At 38.0% G+C, this 23,228-nt stretch overlaps 1 protein-coding gene across 4 annotated transcripts in view; it reads left to right on the forward strand.

The window, feature by feature from the left end:
* Positions 1-22,966, forward strand: part of Prdm4 (PR/SET domain 4) — a 25,041-nt gene extending 2,075 nt beyond the window's left edge. Inside the window, exons 2-12 of one of the 4 annotated variants that reach the window (XM_048802456.1) lie at positions 423-492; positions 2,168-2,301; positions 4,147-4,332; positions 6,444-7,238; positions 11,112-11,261; positions 12,222-12,361; positions 13,334-13,419; positions 15,308-15,435; positions 15,978-16,292; positions 18,276-18,444; positions 21,354-22,966. In XM_048802456.1, coding sequence (XP_048658413.1) covers positions 482-492; positions 2,168-2,301; positions 4,147-4,332; positions 6,444-7,238; positions 11,112-11,261; positions 12,222-12,361; positions 13,334-13,419; positions 15,308-15,435; positions 15,978-16,292; positions 18,276-18,444; positions 21,354-21,666 — 2,427 coding nt within the window. In that variant the 5' untranslated portion in view covers positions 423-481 and the 3' untranslated portion in view covers positions 21,667-22,966. Of the gene's footprint in view, positions 1-422; positions 493-2,167; positions 2,302-4,146; positions 4,333-6,443; positions 7,239-11,111; positions 11,262-12,221; positions 12,362-13,333; positions 13,420-15,307; positions 15,436-15,977; positions 16,293-18,275; positions 18,445-20,666; positions 20,705-21,353 lie in introns of all 4 variants that reach the window. The other 3 variants (XM_048802462.1, XM_015482800.2, XM_048802455.1) reach the window with 3 other exon arrangements.
* The last annotated feature ends 262 nt before the right edge of the window (positions 22,967-23,228 follow it).

Consider the following 23,228-nt stretch of genomic DNA (forward strand, 5'->3'; position numbering starts at 1 on the left):
AAGAGACAGGCTCAGGTTCATTTCATTCATCCTAGGAAAGATCATACACAACCAGTTATACAGAAAATTACCTCAGTGACTTCATGTTAAGATGTTTCTCCTTCTCCTCCTCCTTTTTGTTACCAGGGACTGAATTCAGGGGTGCTTAACCACTTAGTCACATCCCCAGCCCTATTTTTATATTTTATTTAGAGACAGAGACTAACTAATTTGCTGAGGCTGGCTTTGAACTCTCTATCCTTCTGCCTCAGCTTCCCAGGAAGCTGGGATCACAGGTGTGCACCACCACACCCAGCAAGAGTTTGTGTTTCTTAAATTAGATCTGGGTTTAAATCCTGACTCTATACTACCTCTGACTAGTTATGTGATTTTTTTTTTTTTTTAAGAGAGAGAATTTTTTTTTTTTTTTTAATAATTTTTAGTTTTCGGCAGACACAACATCTTTGTTTGTATGTGGTGCTGAGGATCGAACCTGGGCCGCATGCATGCCAGGTGAGCGCACTACTGCTTGAGCCACATCCCCAGCCCAAAGTTATGTGATCTTTTTAGCCTCTCTGAGTCTAATTTCCTCATCTTTAAAGTGAGATTAACAAAAAACAAAACAAAAAACCCCCTATCTTACGGTGTTTATGAGGATTAGAAGAGATAGTTACATGTAAATCTCTTAGCTCAGTGCCTAACTCATGATAAGGGAGTAATAAGTATTAGCTATTATTAGTTCCGGTTTGGTTAAAATATCATTGCTGTTTTTCAAAATTAAAAACCTATTTGGTTTTGACTTCACTGCTAAGGAATATGGAGCCCCATTTGATTCCCTTCCCCCCTTCCAAATATAGGTAGATATACAGAGAAGAATGCCTAACACTGTTACCCATTGTAAGGATTAAAAGTCATAGAGATCTTTTACTGTTGTGTTGACTAGCCTCTTTAAATGGTAATGATTATAATATGATATCTCTGAATTCTGATTAAGAACTAATACTTTTTAAAAATAACCTCCAATAATGCCTTATTCAAATCAGTGTTACTCTTATTTTTAAGTTGTTTTTAGTGGCACTGCAAGATGGATTGCGTAGAAAAGGTGATTTTTGATTCTTTAGCCTGCCAAAAATGGTCGGTGTATTAGAAAACAGTTTGGTATATTGAAAAAGTAAACTTTTGGGCAGCATTTTGCAAGATGTTTTATGTTCTTTCATTAATCACTCTTATGATTTGGGGCATATGACATGCCACTCCACCTTTGAGTTTCAGTTTCCTCATATACCTTATTTTGCAGAACTGGTATGAGGATTCAGAGTAATATTTAGTAATGTTCTAGCAAAGCTTATGTAATGAACCTTGATAGTTAAGGGATATTAAGAGTATTGATTGATTACTAAGGTATTTAAAACAATTTTTTTTAAGTTATAGATGGACACAATAGCTTTATTTATTTACTTTTATGTGGTGCTGAGGATCAAACCCAGTACCTCACACCTGGTAGGCTAGCACTCTCCACTAAGCTATAACCGCAGCCCCTACTAAGGTATTTTTAATAAAATAAAATATTGACCCCTGGGAAAAGTATGCTGCTTCTTCACCCCATTGGTGATCTGAATCAGACCCATTATTGCCTCAACTCCAGGTAAAAAGGATTAGTAAAAATTTTTGAATAGTTGTAAGTAATAAACCAATTAGAGAAAATAAATATTGTGAGAAGAAAGTCATTGCCAACATGCTGTACAGATTACAGACCTTTTCTTTGAATGATATGCATGGGGTTTGGAACAAGGCTGATCTGAATTCAGACCTTGTTTCTGCTAATAACATTCATGTGAATTAACTTCTCTGAATCCTAGTTTTCTTATTAGCAGAAAGAATATCACATTAGCTATCTCAGAGAGTTCAGAGCATAGAAACAAATAGTTAGTTGATCAGGCCATGTCCCCATCCCCACAAATTCAGATTCTTAGACATCTTTTTTTTTTTTTCCTCCCAAGGTTTTTTTAAGGTGTTGATGGATCTTGATTTTATTCATTTATTTATACGCAGTGCTGAGAATTGAACCCTCACACATGCTAGGCAAGTGCTCTATCACTGAGCCACAACTCTAGCCCCTCTTGGACATCTTAACATGAAGTCACTGAGGTAATTTTCTGTATAACTGGTTGTGTATGATCTTTCCTAGGATGAATGAAATGAACCTGAGCCCAGTGGGGATGGAGCAGCTGACTTCATCCTCTGTGAGCAATGCCTTGCCAGTCTCAGGAAGTCACCTGGGTTTGGCTGCCTCACCTACTCACAGTGCCATCCCTGCCCCAGGTGAGCGGTAAGGGAGTGCCTCTGCATTTCAGTGCTTCATCACCTTAACACTGCCAAGTGGAGCCTAGAGGAGATTGGAGTGCTCTTAAGGGTGGAAATAACTGGAAAGACCTGAATGGCTGTCCCACATGGGGTAGCATAGAAGAAAATATTTTGCAGAGTTGCAGAGTTCTAGTGGATAAGAGGAGTAGTAGTTATTTTTTTTTTTTTTGTCTTATGGTCTCTTTTTGATTGGTAGCATTTTGTCCAAAGTTTGGCATTCCTTCTGGATTATCCACTCATCTGGTTCTCATCTTGGTACCTTGTCCCTGGGTTAATAAAGAGAATCAGTTAAATTTACTCTTTAATTCCCAGAAGCACAGGGAATGGGGCTTTATTGCTAGATATGAAACTGAACAACTGGAAATGTGCCAGACATGGAATTCTGGAAAAGAGGTGATCCCAGAGATGTAGCTCCTCTGGAGAGCTCCCTATGAGCCTTGTCACTCAGAGAATAATACAAGAAGAATTCATTCTTCCCTGTTGCTGTACTATTTTTCTTTTGTCTAGTTTTATTTTTCCTATTGAAGTGGAGAAGAAATGAATAAGCTATTGATTTTTAAGGATCTGTGACATTGAAATATGCTAGACTTTTATCAAAATAGGAGTTAGTATTAGGATTATTTTAGATAGATCTATAAGTTATCTATTTAGTTCTCTGTAGAGAGTTATCTGACTAATTAGTAAAATATAGCAGTTGGATAAGATTAATCAAAATTAATATCTCTTTACACTTAAGTGTCCGCAAAAGAAATTAAAAAAAAATTATTAGTGGTTAACCCAGCTGATTGTCTCTTCGGCATTCCTTTTAGTGGACACTCTTGTTGAGGAAAAGCTTATTAAAAAATATTGCTCCTGACACAAATATGCAAAATCAGCACTGTCCAGGTGGTTGAGTATTCATCATGATACTTAGGCATAGTAAGGGCCACTTCAGCACTTCGAAAGTAGATATGTTTCAAGATAGATGTAATCTAAGCTTTAAATTTTTTATTGATTGTGAGGCACAGAATATATACAAAAGACTGTATGAAAGTGTATATGTATGATTTTACATCTGACTTTGAATTGCACTCTTACAAGTAGAAGCATATCTGAATTTTTAAAAAGTGAACCATTCCACCATATAGAAAGGAAAATACAAAGTAAAAAAGAAAAACCATACTCCACTCCTTTGAACAATTCTTTCTTTTTTTTTCCTGAATATAATTTGTTCTCTTTTTAAAGGTTCTTTAAACTAGGTTTTTAATTATAAATTAAATGTTTTGGTGCTTAACCGTTTTGTCCCATTGTTCTAGTTGTGAAACATCTGTAAACACTTAAAAACAATATATTTTATATGTGTATATATATGTATGTATATATGTGTGTATATATATGTATGTATGTATATGTATATATGTATATGTATATATATGTATATACACACACTGTTTATAAAATGAAAACACAATTTTAATAATAATTATATTAATATAATTACATATATATTATGACTTTCAAGCTATTTTAATACATTGTTGTCATTATAATACAGCATTGAAAACTTGGGACCTAATGGGTTAAGAGCAGTGCAGACAACTGGAGGATCATCTTTTATTTATAAACTAACTTGGGAACTAATTCTGGGACTAAAGCTATTTTGCTTTGTCATGTGTTTGGATATTTGTCTGTCTAGGGATGAGAAAGCCTACTAAATTAAGATTTTTGCTCATATGCAAGAAGTTTTGTGAGTTTAGTCAGTGGCTGTGGAGAGAATTTTTAAAATTTATTTTCTTTAAGAAAAAATAATTTTTTTTTTTGTAGGTCTGCCAGTGGCAATTCCAAACTTGGGTCCCTCCCTGAGCTCTCTGCCTTCTGCTTTGTCTTTGATGCTCCCAATGGGTATTGGGGATCGAGGGGTGATGTGTGGGTTACCCGAAAGAAACTATACCCTACCTCCACCACCCTACCCCCACCTGGAGAGCAGTTACTTCAGAACCATTTTACCTGGTAAGTTTTATAGTTCTTTGTTAGAAAAAAAAAAAGCACAGAGCCAACTTTTAAACACAGTTCTTGAAGATTTGAATACGACTCTTTTTTCTTTGTCATTATTAGATATTAATGCCAAGGTTGGGGGGGGGTTGTTTATATTTATGTTCTTTCCTCTAAGAATGTGCACATATTCATTCTTTCTTTTTTGGTACCAGGGATTTAACTCAGGGATGCTTAACCTCTGAACCACATCACCAGCCCCCAGCCCTTTTTTTTTTTTTTTTTTAAATTTCAGATAGGATCTTACCAAGTTGCTTAGGGCCTCACTGAGTTGCTGAGGCTGGCTTCAAATCTGCGATCCTCCTGCTTCAGCATTCTGACCTGCTAGGATTATAGGCATGTGCCACCATGCCTGGCTAATGTATTCTTCATATAGCAGTTCGACTAACCTGAATTTGTTAATTGCACATAAACAGTTTTTCTTTTTCCTCCTTTGGCATCTTCTTGGTTCAGTTTTTTCTTTTTCTTTCTTTTTTTTTGGCGGGGTGGTGGATACTGGGGATTGAATCCAGGGGTGCTTTACTGTTGAGCCACATTTTAATTTTTAATCAAATTTTATTTTATTTATTTTTATTTTTAATTTTTTTATGATGTTGGGGATTGAACCCAGAGCCTTGTGTATACAAAGTAAGCACTCTACCAACTGAGCTATATCTCCCAACCCCTTTTTTATTATTATTATTTTTTTAAATACTTTCAGTTGTAGATGGACACAATACCTTTATTTTATTTATTTTTTTATTGTGATGCTGAGGATCGAACCCAGTGCCTCACATGTGCTGGGCAAGTGTTTTACCACTGAGCCACAACCCCAGCCCCCTTTTTTATTATTTTAAGATAAGGATATCACTAAGTTGCTGAAGCTAGTCTTGAACTTGTGATCCTCCTGCCTCAGCCTCCCGAGTTGCTAGGATTACAGGCGGTTGCCGCCTCATTGGGCTTTTGATTCAGTGTTTCTAATACCTACCCACCACATACCCTGTTTCAGTGCCATTGTTTTTTAAAATTTATTGAATTTTTGTTCTTTAGAAAAGTGTTAGAGGGAAACTCTCAAAGTCCCTGCGAACATATTTTTAGTGTACTTCCTGTCTTTTATTTTGGGTATAGGCTTTTATTGTTTTTCATAATTAAGGCCGTATTTGTAAATGATTGCATGCATGATTGTTTACTTTTTAACTTAGTAGTTTTCTCTGCTCTGCATATTTTTCCATGCTGCTCTGTGCTTTTCATAATTATCCTTTTTAATGACTCATTCCATTCTACTGAACACATATTCTGTAGTTCATTATATTAGTCTTTATTGCTGGACAGTTTTGTTTTCCAGGTTTTACTCCCATTGTAACTGATGTTGTTATGAATATCTTTGTGTATAATATTTACAAAAATGCACTTAGGGAAGGTCATCATAATCAGAATTTCTTGTGCAAGATGTGAGTATTTTTGAGGTTCTTCATAGATGTACTTTTCAAAGAGGTTTTAGTAATTTACACTATCCTAGCAGTGCAACAAGTACCATTTCACTACGTCCTTACAAGCACAAGTTCAAAAGTTTTTTTGGAGTTGGGAATATGGTAGAGCACTTGCTCAGCATGCTTGAGGCCCTGGTTTCCATCCCAACACTACACTCTTTATGTTTTGTTTCAATAGAATTGGTACATTCGTGACTTGTTTTGGGTAGAGTTTAATGTGTTGTGATAGTTTAGTCAGTTAAATATAATTTATTAGTAGAAGATTTTAACAAAATCTGCATTCAAATCATTTGTTTAGTTTCTTAATAGAGCAAATTTTAGCATCTTAGGACTCAGGAATTGCAACCATGTAAATATTAAAGGAAGCATTTAAATGACTTATTTCCACCTGGCCTCAAAGGAATATGGCTAATTTTTTAGGATTTCACAGGAAAAAACTTATTTATGTTGTAAGTAGGTTGCTATTTATAAAATATGGATATTGATTAAATTGAAGTAGATTTTAGTTACATTTATAAGGAAAATAGTTTCTAGTACTTGGAATTTTTAATATATAGCAATGTAAAAAGTCTCTGATACCTAATCTTTTGTTTTTCTCAGGCATTTTATCTTATTTAGCTGACAGACCACCTCCTCAGTACATCCATCCCAACTCTATAAATGTTGATGGTAATACACCATTATCCATCGCCAATAACCCATCAGCACTTGATCCCTATCAGTCCAATGGAAATGTTGGATTAGAACCAGGCATTGTTTCAATAGACTCTCGTTCTGTGAACACACATGGCGCCCAAAGCCTTCATCCTAGTGATGGCCATGAGGTGGCTCTGGACTCAACAATCACCATGGAGAACGTTTCTAGAGTTACCAGCCCAATCTCTACTGACGGAATGGCAGAGGAGCTTACAATGGATGGTGTTGCAGGCGAGCATTCCCAAATCCCAAATGGCTCCAGAAGTCATGAACCTCTCTCTGTGGATTCTGTGAGCAACAACCTTGCAGCAGACACAGTAGGACATGGTGGTGTGATACCCATTCATGGGAATGGCCTGGAGCTCCCTGTGGTCATGGAAACAGACCACATTGCAAGTCGAGTCAACGGGATGTCTGATAGTGCTCTCAGTGATTCCATCCACACTGTGGCCATGAGCACCAACTCTGTAAGCGTGGCACTCTCTACCTCACACAACCTCGCCTCCCTAGAATCTGTTTCCCTCCATGAAGTTGGCCTCAGCCTAGAACCTGTGGCTGTCTCCTCTATCACCCAGGAGGTTGCCATGGGTACAGGTCATGTAGATGTATCTTCAGACAGTCTTTCTTTTGTACCACCGACACTGCAAATGGAAGACTCCAATTCAAACAAGGAAAACATGGCAACTTTGTTTACAATTTGTGAGTGTGCTTAGCTTTTCTTTTTGGAAATATTGGTTTTAAAAGGCCATCATGCCTAAGAGGTTTAAACACAAAATCTGGCACAGATTAAGGGAGTATGGAAAGTTATTAGACTTTGGAATTTTTCTTTTCCTTTGTAATCTCCTTTGATTATTGTGGCTCCTTTTTCTTAATTAAGCTAAATGGTGTATACTTCACTGGTTCTTCCAGTGTCCACTTGAAGAAAAGTAATCATTTCTGTATTTTACAGATAAGTATTAAGGTGTTTCCAAGGTCTTACAAATAGAGTTCCAGGAGTAAACTGTCCTAAAGCTAAATTGTGTGACATGACTTGGGTACTTTCAACACAAGACCAAAAGAAAAAAAAATATGAGATCACTTTTATAACGCAATGGAAAATATAAGTGGATGTCAATGCATTTTTTTTTCCTTAGAATACATATCATGTAGAAGTTCTTTTTATTGGGCAACAATAACAAAAAATTGTAAAAGTGATCACACTGTATGCCTCATTCATGCAAACAACATGTTGTGCTTTCAGTATACCAACCTGTGTGCTAGATGCTGGGAGTAGAGCAGTCTTTAGAGAGCCTCTGTGATGGGAAGCATAGATAAGTGAATAGGTACTGAGCTGCCACAATTAAAGTGAGGGGTGATGATTTTCCAAGTGAGAGTAGAGATATTGAGGATGAAGAAATTAGAGATCATTTACAAAGAACTCAGCAGAGCTTGTGGACTGGATAAAGTTGGGGAAGGGGAAAAGTTTAAGAGAAAACCCTTATTTTTGGCATGGGAATCTAGGTAGATAGAATAATGAAAGAAGAGATTGGATTATTACATTTTTTGGAGTGAGGGTAAGTTCAGTTTTAGGCATTTGATTTGTGTCTATAAGATGCCCAGTAGAAATATCTAATGAAATGTTGAATTTGGAGCTCAGGAAGGATCTGACTAAATATTTAGAGAGTATGACAACCAAGATGTTGACTGTGGCTAAACTGTCTAGTATAAGTGTACAATGAGAAGAGAAGAGGGCAAGGGGTATCCAGATAAGCAATGGAGGGAGAGCTTCCAAAGTAGACTGCCCAGGAGAGTCAAAAAGGAGGAAGCCCACCATGGTGTGGGCTGCAGAAGTCAATCAATATGTTGATCATGTTGTATTAACCTTTAAAATCTCAAGTTTATAAGGTGTAAATATTTTTTCTTTTTCGTATTGGGAATTGAGCTCAGGAGTACTTTATCACTGAGCTACATCTCCAGCCCTTTTTGTTTTTTGGGTCTCACCAGGTTGCTAAGGGTGACCTGGAACTTTGGATCTTCCTGCTTCAGCCTCCCAAGTTGCTGGGATTACAGGCATGCACCACTGCACCTGGCTTAGGTGTACATTTTAAAGTATACAGTGTAGCAATTTTCAGTATATTCAAAAGTTGTGCTGCCATTACCACTGTCTTAATTCCAAACGTTTTAATCAACCCATAAAGAAACCTTATACCAGGGCTGGGGATGTGGCTCAGTGGTAGAGCTCTCGCCTTGCATGTGTGCGGCCCTGGGTTCGATCCTCAGCACTACATAAAAAATAAATAAATAAAATAAAGGTATTGGGTCCAATTACAATTAAAAAGTAAATATTAAAAAAACGAAGCCTATACCCATTAGCAGTTATTCCTCATGCCCTCCTTCTACTCAATTCTCAGACAACTATTAATCTACTTTCTATCTCTATGGATGTGTATATTCTGAACATTTCATGTAAGTGGAATCATAGTATATGTGACCTTCTGTCTCTGGCTTCTTTATTTAGCATATTATCATGGCTCATCCATGTTGTAGCATGTGTCAGTACTTCATTCCTTTTTATAGCTGACTGTTATTTCACACTCTGAATATGCTGCACTTTAGCCATTCATCAGTGGATGTACTTTTGGTTGTTTCTACTTCATGACTATTATGAATACTGCTATGAACATTCATGTACAAGTTTTTGTATGAACAGATGTTTTTAATTGTCTTGGATACACATCTAGGAGTGGAATTACTCTATTTTTGACTTTAAAAAGTTTGGATTAGGGAAATAGCTCAGTGGTAGAGCACTTGACCAACATGCATGAGGCCCTGGGTTTAAAGCCCAGCACTGCAGTATAGATACATAAATAAATACACACTTTTACAAATTTTAATTGACACACAGTATATGACACACATATTTATGGGGTACAGTGTTTATATTTAACCTCTTGGGAATTAGCCACACTATTTTCTGAAGTGGCTGTACCATTTTGCATTCTTAGCAATATATGAGGGTTCCAATTTCTCTATATTCTTACCCACATATATCATTTCTTTATGTTTTTATTATAGCCTAGTAATGTGAAGTAGTATCCCATTGTGGTTTCTACTTGTATTTCCCTAATGACTAATTTTGCTAAACATCTTTCCTGTATTTATTGCCGTTTGTGTGTCTTTTGGAGAAACCTTTAATCATTTTTTCTCAATATGAAGTCTGAATCTCCTTTGGAGGTTATTTCTCCTAAGAACAATGGAGACTCAGTTCTCATCAGGTGTAGGGGATCTCTAATCTGATTAGTCACATTTTTTTTTTTTTAATCAAGTAGTAGTTGAAGTAGTAGCTATACTACTGTTTTTCCTGAATATGAAAACTTGGACATTTTATTCCGCTGAAGTGCAAATTTCAGATGGATTGTTTAGCAAAATAAGACAGATGGCTGTGGTTCTAAGGTTTATTTTTGTGTTCAGCTACTTTGTGAAGGAATTTGGAAAGTTGAACTCAGTCATTGAATAACAGTGTCATGAATACTGTTCCTTAACACACAGAAAGGGAAGTTTAAAGAACAGAACAAAACGTGTGGAAAAGCACGCTCGTTACACCACATGAGCTGGGCATGGTGGCACATGCCTGTAATGCCAGCACCTGGGGAGTTTAAGGCAAGACTATTACAGGTTTTGAGGCCAGTCTGGGCAAGTTAGTGAAACCTTGTCTCAAAGAAGAAAAAAGACTGGGGATGTAGCTAAATGGCAGAGCACCCTTAGGTTCAATCCCCAGGACTGAAAACAAACAAAACCCCCAAAGAACAGTGAATGAAGGCAGTACCCTCTCTAACAATGCAAAAAGATGGAGTGCATGAAAAATAAGAAAAATTTGGTGCACGTAGGTCTGCAAGAATATGATTTTTCCTGTTCTCCACAAGAGTGGATCATTGGTTATTTTTTTTAATTTATTTTTTGTCTTCTTTAGAATGTGTTGTCAAAACTAGGCTTGGTGTAGCTGGCTCAACCCCTCTGTCCATACTGCCATCTTTTCTCCCACTCTGCATGACTAACATTTCAATTCAGTTTTCTCTTACAGTTCAGAATTGTAATCATTTGCACTTTAGGGTACCCTATCCAAAAGTATTGCTTATCTACTTAATGCAAGGGATAATAATACTTGGTTGTTGAAGTAATACAGTGTTACTTTTTAACATTTATTGTAGTGCTGGGGATCAAACCAAGGCCTTGTTTGTGCTAGGCAAGTGCTCTACCATGGTGCTATTTCTCCAGTTTCTCTTTTTATCAGTTTTTCTTTTATGCACTGAATAGGAAATTTATCCTGTCATATCTAAAGAAAATTAGATATATAAATTTAATATATAAATATTATATATTAAATTAATATATAAATATTAATATATATTATATATTAATATAATATATAATATATATAAATTTAATATAAGAAAGTTGTTCTTTGATTACAGTATTTCTGTTAGAACTATGTCTTACTGGTTACATTTTAGGAATTAGCATTTAAATTTAAAAAAGTCATAATTTAACCTGTGAACTACACCCATTTGTGTTTCTCAAATTTGGTCTTTATAGGGTGCACTCTTTGTGACCGAGCCTATCCTTCAGATTGCCCTGATCATGGACCAGTGACTTTTGTTCCTGATACTCCAATAGAGAGCAGAGCAAGACTTTCTCTCCCAAAGCAGCTTGTTCTTCGACAGTCAATTGTGGGAGCAGAAGTTGGTAAGAATCTTGGCACATCAAGTTTCTTTTTAATAGGGTAGAGCTGTAAGAGTGGATGTGTATAATTTATATTATTCAGTGATTTATTGATCCAAAAATCTGTTTATGGCTTAGGATAGTTTTAGAGAATATTTGTCGTATTTAGGGTGCAGTAAATAAAGTTGCAAACTTTATTGGGCAACCTCCCCTTTTTTTAGAATCAGGTTTAAGTAGAGGAAAGAGTCCTGGCTTGAGTCTTTGAAGCCTTGACTTTTATTCTAGCTGTTTCATCCACTAACAATTATACTAACAGCACACTCCTTGAAACTTGTGTATTAAAAACATCAAAAATTTACCATGGACAATTGTATGGCACAAAAGATGTTTGATCAGATATTTGTAAGTTCTCTAATACTCCTTCGGAAAAAGGAATAAGGAATGTGGACTGTCAGAGTACGTTTTCCCATATGTGAATTTAACGTGGCTTTCAAGTTCCTATGCTGTTTTTTGAAGATATGAAATTAGGTTTGTTATTCTTTCAGCTACGGCTTGGGCTTAAGCCTTGAAAGTACTAAATGGCTTATATAATATAGAGCAGTGCCTTAAGCATGAAAGATTTTAGAAGTTTGATTTTTTTTTTATAGTAATTGCTTTATATTTTTATAATAGAACAATGTTTTCTGTACTTTCTTGTGTATTAACTTTAAAGTAATGTATTTGGAAGGACAAGGTCGGTTTCCTTATACATACAACTAGGTTTAGGAATTTCTGATACTGCTTCTTACTCTGCATTTCTTCTGAGTGCTGTTGAATCCATTCATTGCATTTTACTTATTTACAGGCCAGGACCTTTCAGGCCTTAGCTACCTCTCAGGAGTGCTGACTTGTTTGTAGTACTTAAGGTCATTGAAAATGAGTCTTTGAATGAGTTAAGCACCTGTGTCAGTATTGTGTTAGTTTTTAAAGTCATTGATTGTGTAGTTGGTGTCCGTCCACTGATAGGTGTATGGAGTGGAGAAACCATTCCTGTGCGCACCTGCTTTGGGCCCCTTATTGGTCAGCAGAGTCACTCCATGGAAGTCGCAGAGTGGACAGACAAGGCTGTTAACCATATTTGGAAGGTCAGTGCTGATGTAATTTTTCTGAATTTTGGCTGTTTTTATTATAATGTGGTAGTTTTAAAAAGTGATATAAAGTAAGAATTAGCCAGAACTAATGCAGTGAGTGCCATTTAGCTGTCAGTCTTTTCTTTAATATTACATTCTTTTTGTTATTCTTGATGGTCAAATTCTATAGCACAATACCAGCTACTGAACAAACAGGATAAACTGTTTTCATCTCCATTTTGTGAGCTAATCCAACCATTTTGATCCTTTTTATGCATTTTAATTACTTGCTGCAGCTGAGAAATTTGTTTATGTGATGTTTTTAATTAAAACATTCCTTAAATATTTAGCTTAAGAAACAATTCTAGGATTGGAAACTAAGATTATTTCTCTAGTTTTCTAATGGAAATGCAAAATTTTGACTTACATATTTGTTCCTATAACATGTTTTGATAGAATCTCAATGAATTGGAAATAATGCTTGCAAAATTGAAGTGGTGAGAAAGTAGGTCTTATGATAATCAGAAAAGTAAGGTGCCACTGTCATTGGGAACTTCAGTTTTGATGTCCAAAATAGAACACAAAACAATGCTAGGTCCAACAGGAAAAACGAGGAGGGGTGGTCTTTTGCCCTTAGTGAATAGTCAGTTACTCTATGTCTGCCTTGTGGTAGTGATGAATATGGTTGGATAAGAAGACTTTTGTTTTTCTTTTTTGTATATTTTCTAACTAAAAAGTGAATAATCAAGAACAAAGTCATTTTGTACTCTGAGTACTAACTGGAGGTCTCTGATGCTCTTTAATCTGTTGTGAGATAGGATTGGTGAAGTGATAAGCATGTGGAGAAGGCAGTCGTGTATTTTCACACTGATTAGGAAAGTGGGGATCTACTGTACATGAGCAGATGAATGGATTGCTGACCAAAATTTAGTGTAGTACTTTATCACTTGTCAGTTCATGTGACGTGTGTCTGCTTTCTTTTGGCAGATATACCACAATGGTGTCCTAGAATTCTGCATCATTACAACTGACGAAAATGAATGTAATTGGATGATGTTTGTGCGCAAAGCCAGGTAAGAGTAGTTGTGGATGAGAGAAGTTGGTTCCCTTCTGGTATTTTTCAGTAAGAAGCTTTGTATAAAATATGAAAGGACTGAAGAATCCACGTTACATAAGTACCTGCACATATTATTTATTTATTTATTTTTAAAGAGAGGGAGAGAGAGAGAGAGAGAGAAAGAGAGAGAATTTTAATATTTATTTTTTTTTAGTTCTCGGCGGACACAACATCTTTGTTTGTATGTGGTGCTGAGGGTCGAACCCTGGCCGCACGCATGCCAGGCGAGCGCGCTACCACTTGAGCCACATCCCCAGCCCCAACCTGCACATATTTAAAACTAAGACTTTTCAATATCGTCACTCTAGTGGTGGTTGAATAATGGTGATTTTTATAAATCAGAACACACAGAACTACCCAATTTTTAAATTTTTTTTTTTGTTGTTGTAGAGGGACACAACACCTTTGTTTATTTAGTTTTTTATATGGTGCTGGGGATTGAACCCAGCGCCTCACACGTACTAGGCAAGCGCTCTACCACTGAACCACAACCCCAGCCCAGAACTACCCTGTTGAGAGCCACAGCCGAGTAGGGATGGCGCCTAGCATTTTGCCAGTAGGAGTGGTTGAAAGGTGATGCCAGCGAGCCATTAAAATGATGATAATTAAGTTAAGCTGTGTATAATTGCTAGGACTGGATGATGCTGGATTGAAACAGGCTATGTATTCAGTTGTATATAGACCCCTGCAGTCCGGCAATAGGGCAGCTCCTGCTGCCTCGGGAGTTCCCATTAAGTGGAAGGGGGAGAGAGTTCCTGGGGAGTGCGTGTGGAGTGCCGGTGGAGTTGGGATAATAAAGGAGTTCCTCATGACCTTCCGATTTGGTGCCCAGCCAGACTGTGGCACTACCCTTTTTTAATAGGTTCTTCAGCTTACCAATGTAATAAGGAATGTATAGTCATTGAATTTGCAAAGTTTTCCTTTATATTGGCTCTTAGTCAACCCTTTAGGCTATTGCTGGAGTTAATTTTTTTTCAAATGTGCACTACTGAAGATTGAACTCAGGGGAATTCTACTATTGAGCTATGTCCCCAGTCTTTTTTAATTTTTATTTTTGAGATAGTTTCTCACTAAATTTCCCAGGCTGGCCTTGAACCTGGTGATCCTCCAGCCTCAACCTTATGAGTCATGGCATCACAGGCATGCGCCACTGTGCCTGGCTGGAGTTAATTCTTGTTAGTTAGCAGTCTCTGTGTCTTTGTCTTTAATATATATTTTTTAATTATTATTTTTTTAATAACTTTATTTATTTTTATGTGATGCTGATGATCAAACCCAGTGCCTCACACATGCTAGGCAAGTACTGTATCACTGAGCCACAGCCTCAGCCCTTAATATTTTTTTAAGACTAAATTTCATTTATAATTTTTGCTTCCAGTAGTAGACTGCAGTTTTTCTGACTATAAAAGAATCAACTAATGCACTTAAGTAACAATTCTGTTTCTCTAGAAATTGCTCTTAATAGGTGGGATAGGGAATTACAAAAATGATTTAGAGAAAATAGTTCTAAGCTTTCATATAGGAATTCACTACAGGGGGTACAAGATACTGAATATATATTTCAAAATTAATATGCTTAAGGCGCTGGGAATGCAGTTCCTGGGAATGCACTTGCCTAGTTTATAAAAGGTCCTGGGTTCAGTCCTCAGCATTGGGGGGAAAAGATACGCTAAGCCTGGTTTGGTGGTAAATACCTGTAGTTCTAGCTAGTTGGGAAATTGAGGCAGGAATGTTGCTTTGGCCAGGAGTTTGGTGCCAGCCTGGACAATATAATGAGACACCAAAAAAAAAAAAAAAAAAAAGCCAAAAATAATATGCTTAATCTATTAAATGTGATGACTTAGGAATCGGGAAGAGCAAAATTTGGTGGCTTATCCCCATGATGGAAAAATTTATTTCTGCACCTCACAAGACATCCCTCCTGAACATGAACTGCTTTTCTATTATAGTCGGGATTATGCTCAGCAGATTGGTAAGTTTGTAAGACTTATTTGTCATGAATCTAGCATAGTGAGAATGCCAAGGACCAGGAATATCCTTTGGTAATGATTTACACGACAGCTGAAGTAAATCATGAACTTTTTTATATGTAAATGCAAGCTGTTACTATCTATATTTGGGCGTTAAAATCTGTGAGGTCCATCATAAGGTGAATGTTACTGACCAACCAATATTAATGTAAAAAGAGCTTTTATGGTACAACATTGATTTGAGCTTTAAGCTTCTAAAATTACTTTTTAAGCCAGCAATATTGAGATTTAAGCTCTTTCTACTGTTCCATTGACAGTGATATTTAAAGAGGCCATATAATGCAATGTTTACCAAGTGCTTTCTTATGTGCTTGGTACATTATTTGAAATGATAGGGATAGAGCACTGAATAAGACATGTTAATTTTATGGGCAGTGGACAAGTTGGAAATTTTGTTAGGAGATTTGTAAGGAACAATTATTAATATCAAGGACAGTTTTGAAATTTTAGTCTCAGGAAACATTGAGTAATTCTTGTTTTAAAGGTGTTCCTGAACATCCAGATGTGCACCTCTGTAACTGTGGCAAGGAATGCAATTCCTACTCAGAGTTCAAAGCTCATCTGACCAGCCACATCCATAACCATCTCCCTAGCCAGGGTCACAGCAGCAATCATGGTCAAGGCCACAGCAAAGAAAGAAAATGGAAGTGCTCAATGTGCCCCCAAGCTTTTATCTCTCCTTCCAAACTGCACGTCCACTTTATGGGTCATATGGGTATGAAGCCCCACAAGTGTGACTTCTGTAGCAAGGCTTTCAGTGATCCAAGCAATCTGCGGACCCACCTCAAGATACATACTGGTAAGCTCTGACCATCAGAATGGAATTTTTGCAACAATTTGAGATTGCAGGTAGAGTTGAAATAAAATGTCTGTTTTACTTAGTTTTTAATTGCAGTGACCAAAAGACCTGACAAGAACAACATAGAAAAAGAAAAATTTTTTGAGGGGCTCATAGTTTTCAGAGGTCTCAGTCCATAGAAGACCAATTCCACTGCTCTGGGCCCGAGGTGAGGGCTAATGTATGGTGGAAGGGCATGGCAGAGAAAGCTATGGACATTGCAATCAGGAAGCACAGAAAGAGCTCCGGTCACCAGGGACAAAATATAAATCCCAAAGGCACGCCTCCAGTGACTTATCTCCTTTAGCTACACCCTGCCTAAATTACCATCCAGTGGATCCATATCAGTTAATTAATCTACTGATTACATCAAGGTTCTCACAATCCTGCCTACAGTTACCATACTGTGAATCCATATCAGTGAATTGATCTAATTATGTCAAGGCTCTCATAATCTAATCATTTCACCTCTGAAAATTCTTGCATTGTCAAACACATGAGCTTTAGAGGATACCACATATCTAAACCATAACAATGTCAGAGAAAGAATCCAGATGACTATTGATGGGACCTCCTTGGGTAGTAGACCTTTGTGGGATGGATAACTGAGACTCCTTGGAGGGGTTAGTAAAGTGTTTGATTTTTTTGGGGGGGGGTGAAGGGACAAGGGGTACCAGGGCACTTGACCTCTGAGCCACATCTCCAGCCCTATTTTGTATTTTATTTAGAGGCAGGGTCTCACGGAGTTGCTTAGTGCCTCACTTTTGCTGAGCCTCTGAGATTATAGGCATGTGTGGTGCTTGATTTTCTAGGTGCTTCCACCAATAGTTGGAATGTATTTGGAAAAATGCAGTTCATCAGAAAGTTGGTCATTGTGTTTGGATTTAAAGCAAAGGGAATTCCCTAGAAGTAGCCTGAGCTTCCCACTACATAGTTCAGCCCTGGTCACGAGCCTCTTTGAATAGTGCTCTGTAAACTGCCCAGATTTGATTTTTGCATTTCTATCTTCTAAACTCCATACAAACCAACCCTGTCTTTCAGCTCTTATTTTTTTTTTTTTTTTAATTTTTAATGTTTTATTGTGGGTTCAGCTCTTATTTTTTTAATAGACTCTAGAACTGATGAGATTTTTGCTTTCTTGGGTGATTTGTTCTCTAAGTCTTCAGAAGGAAGTTTTTAATTTATTTATTTATTTATTTATTTTTTTTGTTTTGAATACTGGGAATTGAACCCAGGGTCTCACACATGCTAGACAAGCAGTTTACCACTGAGCTATATCCCCAACCCTTTTTAAGACAGTGTCTCCCTAAGTTGCCCAGGCTGGCCTCAAATTTGTAATCCTCTTGCCTCCATCTCTGGGGTAGCTGGGATTACCAGGAGTGTGCCACCACACTTGACCTTCTCCATGTTTTTGTGTTATGACTGAGTAGCTGCAGCTGAGATCTGTGACTCAACAAAATCTGATTCTTTCTAGCCTTTAAGAATAGATTTGCTGAGCCCTTGGACTTGGATATATTTATGTACTCTTAAAAGGATTGTAGGGTTTATGGGGTCATACTATATGTTAAAAAGATAATAGTAGAAACTGTAGGTATAAAAATATGTTTGCCTACAGATGAGTGCTAGAATTCATGAGCTGTCTTTTGTTAGGTAGGGCACTGGGATTATTAGTATTCTCACCAATTTGGTTTCACATGTCAGCTATAAACATTAATACATACTGAGATAAGAGGTCCTATAAGTAGAGCAGGTTTATTAGCTTTAGTTGCAAAATATAAATTAAATGGCTATGAGTGTTTCTAGGGGGACAGTCCTAGAAAGCAAAGTTCAGGTATCAGCCAGTTCTGCTACATTCTTGCCTTGCTGCATTCCTATATATAATTTATCTTTGAGAATGCTAGTAGTTGTTTTATACTCAGTGTGATATTTTGGGTAAATTTGCAGGTCAGAAGAACTATAGATGTACTTTGTGTGACAAGTCTTTCACCCAGAAAGCTCACCTGGAATCACACATGGTCATCCACACGGGTGAGAAGAATCTCAAGTGTGATTACTGTGATAAGCTGTTTATGCGCAGGCAGGACCTCAAGCAGCATGTGCTCATCCACACACAGTAAGTAGCCTTGCAGCCATGATGCCATCCTTGGGGGGTGGGTTTAGCCTGCCAGCTCCAGAACTTGCAGGTGCTGATGCTATCTGTTCACTGCCCTGGTGCATGGTAGATGCCTCCTGTGTTCTACATAGCCAAGCAGAGTTTTTGGTTTTACCCTGGAAGCAAATAAACATTTACCATGGTGTGCGGCACTGGATGCTGAAAAACCATAGGAGAAGGGCGCTTAAGCCAGTTTGGGGGTTTGGTAAGGCTTCTTGGTAGTTTGAGCTAAGTTTTAAGATAAATTAGAAGTATTCATGGAGGCAGATAAGGGTAAGGAGTGAGAATGGTACTCTAGGTAGGTGGGGGAGAATGTCAGGCAGAAACAGATGCAGAAAGGACTTTTGAATGTGGTTCTTTATAGTTAGAACATAGTGTGCATATGAGAGAAGAGTGGAGAGAGAGGCAGCCACCGTGCCATGAAGAGCCTCTTATTCTACAAAGAAATTAATTTTATTCTGTAAACAGTGGCAGGCCAGGGAAGGATCTGCTCCCCAACCACTGCAGTGTATCAGGAACTGTTCTGTGCTGTGTGTGTGTGAACAGGAAAACAAACAAGTTGCCATCTTAGCCATTTTTAGGTATTCAGAGCAGTAATATTGGTTATATTCATGTGATTGTGCAGGCACTGCAGGACTTTAAGGAAAGGGTGTCGAGTTGTGGTGACATACCCATTCTATGAAGATTACTCTGATAGCTGGACGGAGAATGAAGAGGAAAAGACCAAATATCAGGAGATTGATTAGGAATTTATTGCTGAATCCAAGTGTAATAAATTCTCCAACCTGCATTAGTGACAGTAGTAGTAGATGAAACAGATTTTACCATTGTCCCTTTGAGTGAGTTTGGAAGAGGGAGAAAATATTTTGTAGTTGCTCTTAAGAGATCCATATTCACCGGAGGCTTTCTGATACCAAAGCAAAGTGTTTCTCCAAACTCTACAGAACATTCTACAGAATGCTTTGGTATCAGCTCTTATGTTTGCTTTCTAACCTAACTACAGTGTAGCCTGAAATGCTAAATGTCCAGGGATTCTGAATCTACATCTCAACTCTCAAAAGGACCTTTTTTTTTTTTTTTTTGAGATGGGGGTCTTTCTAGGCAACCTAGGTCTATGCCTAGGTTGGTTTTGAACTCTTGATCTTCCTCAGTCTCCCAATTAGCTGGGATCACAGGTGTGTACTACTGTGCCTGGCTGTAAAGGACCTTTTAAAATAGTCTTTAGTTTTTTTATTATTATAAAATTTTGGGAGATTAGATACTAATTATCAAATATGGAATTGTACAAGATTAGAGCTGAAAGACCTCTGGGATCATCTAGACAAACAGCCTAGATACCTAAGGTCGCCCCAACTAAATACCACGGGCTGAATGGCTTAAATAGCAGGGGAGGAATGCAGAATGAGAAAGCCATGATGAGCCAGGAAAAAGGTGCTCTCTAGAACCCAGCACACCAACACCCTGATCTCTGACTTCCTACCCCAGAACGGTGAGAAACCCCTTCTGTTGTTTAAGCCACCCAGTCTTCCATTTGGGAGTAGGTAGGGAGAAAGGGACATGAGAGAGAGAAAATGAGATCTTTGGTGTCTTCCTCTTATTGTAAGACCACTCATCCCACCATGGAGGTCTCGAACTCAGTCTTATTGTTTCCTGTAGTCCCTTCCTCATGCTGGAGTTTGACCTTCAACCTGTGACTGGGGGATATGGAGAGGCATTCTATCACTAGCACTGCCCGTTATAACCAGCTGGTGAGTGTGAGAAGCAGTTGGTGCCAGGACCCACCCTTAGGGATTTAATTTAATTGGTCTGGGGTGGAGCCCTGGCCTTGCTAGTTTAGAAAGCTCCCCAGGTGCCCGGTGTCCAGCCAGGGTTGAGAACTGTTGACTTCCTCCAAACAAAAGACTGATTTGTACCGTATCTCTGGCAAGTGGACATATTGTTGTTTCTTGACTATCACATAGTTGTGGAAGTTTTGCTTGAGTCAAGCTGACATCAGCCTCATCCTTTCACTCTATAACTCCCCTCTGGAGTGAATACACAAGTAAACTTGTTTCTTTAAATTGATAGCCTTTTATGCAATTTATGGACACTGCCATTATCCCATTAACCTTCTTTTTGTCAGACCAAATGTCCCTAGTTTCTGTAACTTTTTATCATATCACCTTGTTTCACATTTGTTTCAGGAAACAGTGAAGTTACTATCTTCCTTGACCTTGAAGATGTGCGTATCTTTTGACCTTGGATCCAATTATATTGCTCTTGTGTGTGTTCTTGGAGAAACGCTTACATGTTGCAGAATAATTTGAAAGGGTAGAAATGTTCATAACAGTCTTACCTATGTTAATAAAAAAACTGAAAATCATCAGAATATCCATAATAGACAAACCCAGTACCACAGAGTTGTGGTCTGTTTATAAATAATATATAGCAATGGAAGGGAACAAACTACTGATATGTGATTGAATTTCACAAGCTTCATATTCAGTGAAAGAAGAAAGACACAGAAGAAATACAAATAGAGTGGTTCTGTTTATGAAGAACCTAAAAGGGGCAAAATTAGCATATGCTGTTCAAACTGTACCTATATTTTATAACCTCTGTGTCTCCTATAAAAAAACTAAATCTCAGACTGGGGTTGTGGCTCAGTAGTAGAGTGCTTGTCTTGCACACGTGGGACCCTGGGTTTGATCCTCAACACCACATAAAAAATAAATGAGTGAAATAAAGGTTAAAAAAAAAAACAAAAAACTAAACCTGATTCTAAAAGGGTAGAACATCTCTGACAAAGGCTGAGGTTATAAAGAATTCAGTGTGTGCCTCAGATGTCATTTGTAACCCCAAATCAAATGTTTTTCTTTTGTCCCTCTTAGAGAACGCCAGATCAAGTGTCCCAAGTGTGATAAGCTGTTTTTGAGAACAAATCACTTGAAGAAGCATCTCAATTCTCATGAAGGAAAGCGAGATTATGTCTGTGAAAAATGTACAAAGGCATATCTAACCAAATATCATCTTACCCGCCATCTGAAGACCTGTAAAGGACCCACCTCCAGTTCCTCAGCACAAGAGGAGGAGGAGGAGGACGACTCTGAGGAGGAAGATCTAGCAGACTCTGTGGCAACAGAAGACTGTAGGATTAACAGTGCTATGTTTTCAGCAGATGAGTCTCTTACTTCTCATAAATAAAAAAGCAACTGCTTTGGATGGAAAATACAAAGGGAAAAACACATTTAATGAGTTATCCACTACAGTGGTTTTTATATGAAGTGGTTTCTGATTTCCTTCCAGCCAATAGTCTAAATGGACTGAATGGGAATTGATAAAGCACTTACAAAAGAGCATCTGAATGGAAACACTTTAGAGCAGTCTGGGAGGAGAGAGCAGCATGTGCTGTTTTTAAGTGATGGGCAGGGAGAAAAGGGTCAACTTTTGGGGTCTGTTCTTTCTTTGATAATTTGGGTGAAGCATTTATGCCTGAGTGAAAGCAGTCTTCGACCCAAACTAACCAGATTTATTTTAAATTTCTCCCATTATTCCATTTTTCTCCCAGTCCTATGACTTGATAACTCTCTAAACTTGCCATCCTAAGTGCTGACTGTGTTTTACGCAGACTGTTGTGACTCATATGCTTCACAGAACGGATTGGAGCGTAGCCGTGGAAGTGTGGAACCTGCAGCTCACAGGTTGAAAGCAGCACCTGCCTTAACCTCTCCTGGCCACTTGGGAATTTAGGGTAAATCATGCTTCCCAAATTTTCAGCAGGTGGTGCCTAGAGGGCAAATAAGAAAGGACCCATCTGTCACTAGGTAGTGATTGAGAGAAGAAAAGGAGGAGAGATGCCTGGCTGCATTTTGATGGAAGTCAGGGTAAGTCACCTGGTTATTGTCACATAGAGATCCTTGAAGGATAGCCGTGTCTTGGTCTCCAGGAAAGCCTCCAATCATTCAGATGAAGAGGACTGGGAGCGCAGAGTGCCCAAATACTGCGTGACGGATTGTCTGCTGACAAGCACAGATGAGTAGATGCCTGGCAGAGTGGAACCTCCGTTCATGGAAGAGAAGGAAGGGAACGATCTTCTTTATGTTTGGTTTACCCTATGGAAAGTATCAGGACACCATTAAAATTGTTGCCAGCTCAAAGCAACAGATGACTCCAAAGGCATTAGTGCATTTGCAAGACTGGGTCTTCCTAGTTGTCTGTGCTGAAGGACCTATGGAGGATGCCAAAGGACTTGGAAGGTAGAGAAAAGTCTTAATGGTCACCAGATGGATCTGTTTTCAGGTCCCAGGGAGCATGCATACCCAGCTTTTCTCAAGAAGCAGATACATCCTTAAGTTTACAGTCAATGGAGCATGCCCTTCTGCTTGAAATCACAACTTCTGGGCTGGAGACGAAGGTTTTGCTGCTAATGTATTTATGGAATGAATGTATTTCATTCAAATTTGTATTCCTCTAGGAAGGATTAAAATAAATTTTTTTTTTTTTTTAAATACAGGATTTCTCTTTGATTTCATTTTGTAGAGGAAGGAGATGAGTCTTTTAGGGGAAAATTAGGTATGACTTGAGTTTTTCTAAGGTTAGAAGGGAAGAAAGCTTTTCTTGGATGTTTTAACTTTGAGATCATATTCTGATTGTTACTATGTGATAGTGCTTAAACTGTGCTTCCTGTATCTCAGCCCCCCCACCTCACCCCCCACTCCGTTGTCCCCCTCCTCATCCTCTTCCTAAGGTGGTGCCTTACTCTGCTG

Source organism: Marmota marmota, unplaced genomic scaffold (assembly GCF_001458135.2).
Source record: "Marmota marmota marmota unplaced genomic scaffold, marMar, whole genome shotgun sequence".
In the NCBI taxonomy this organism is placed as follows: Eukaryota; Metazoa; Chordata; class Mammalia; order Rodentia; family Sciuridae; genus Marmota; species Marmota marmota.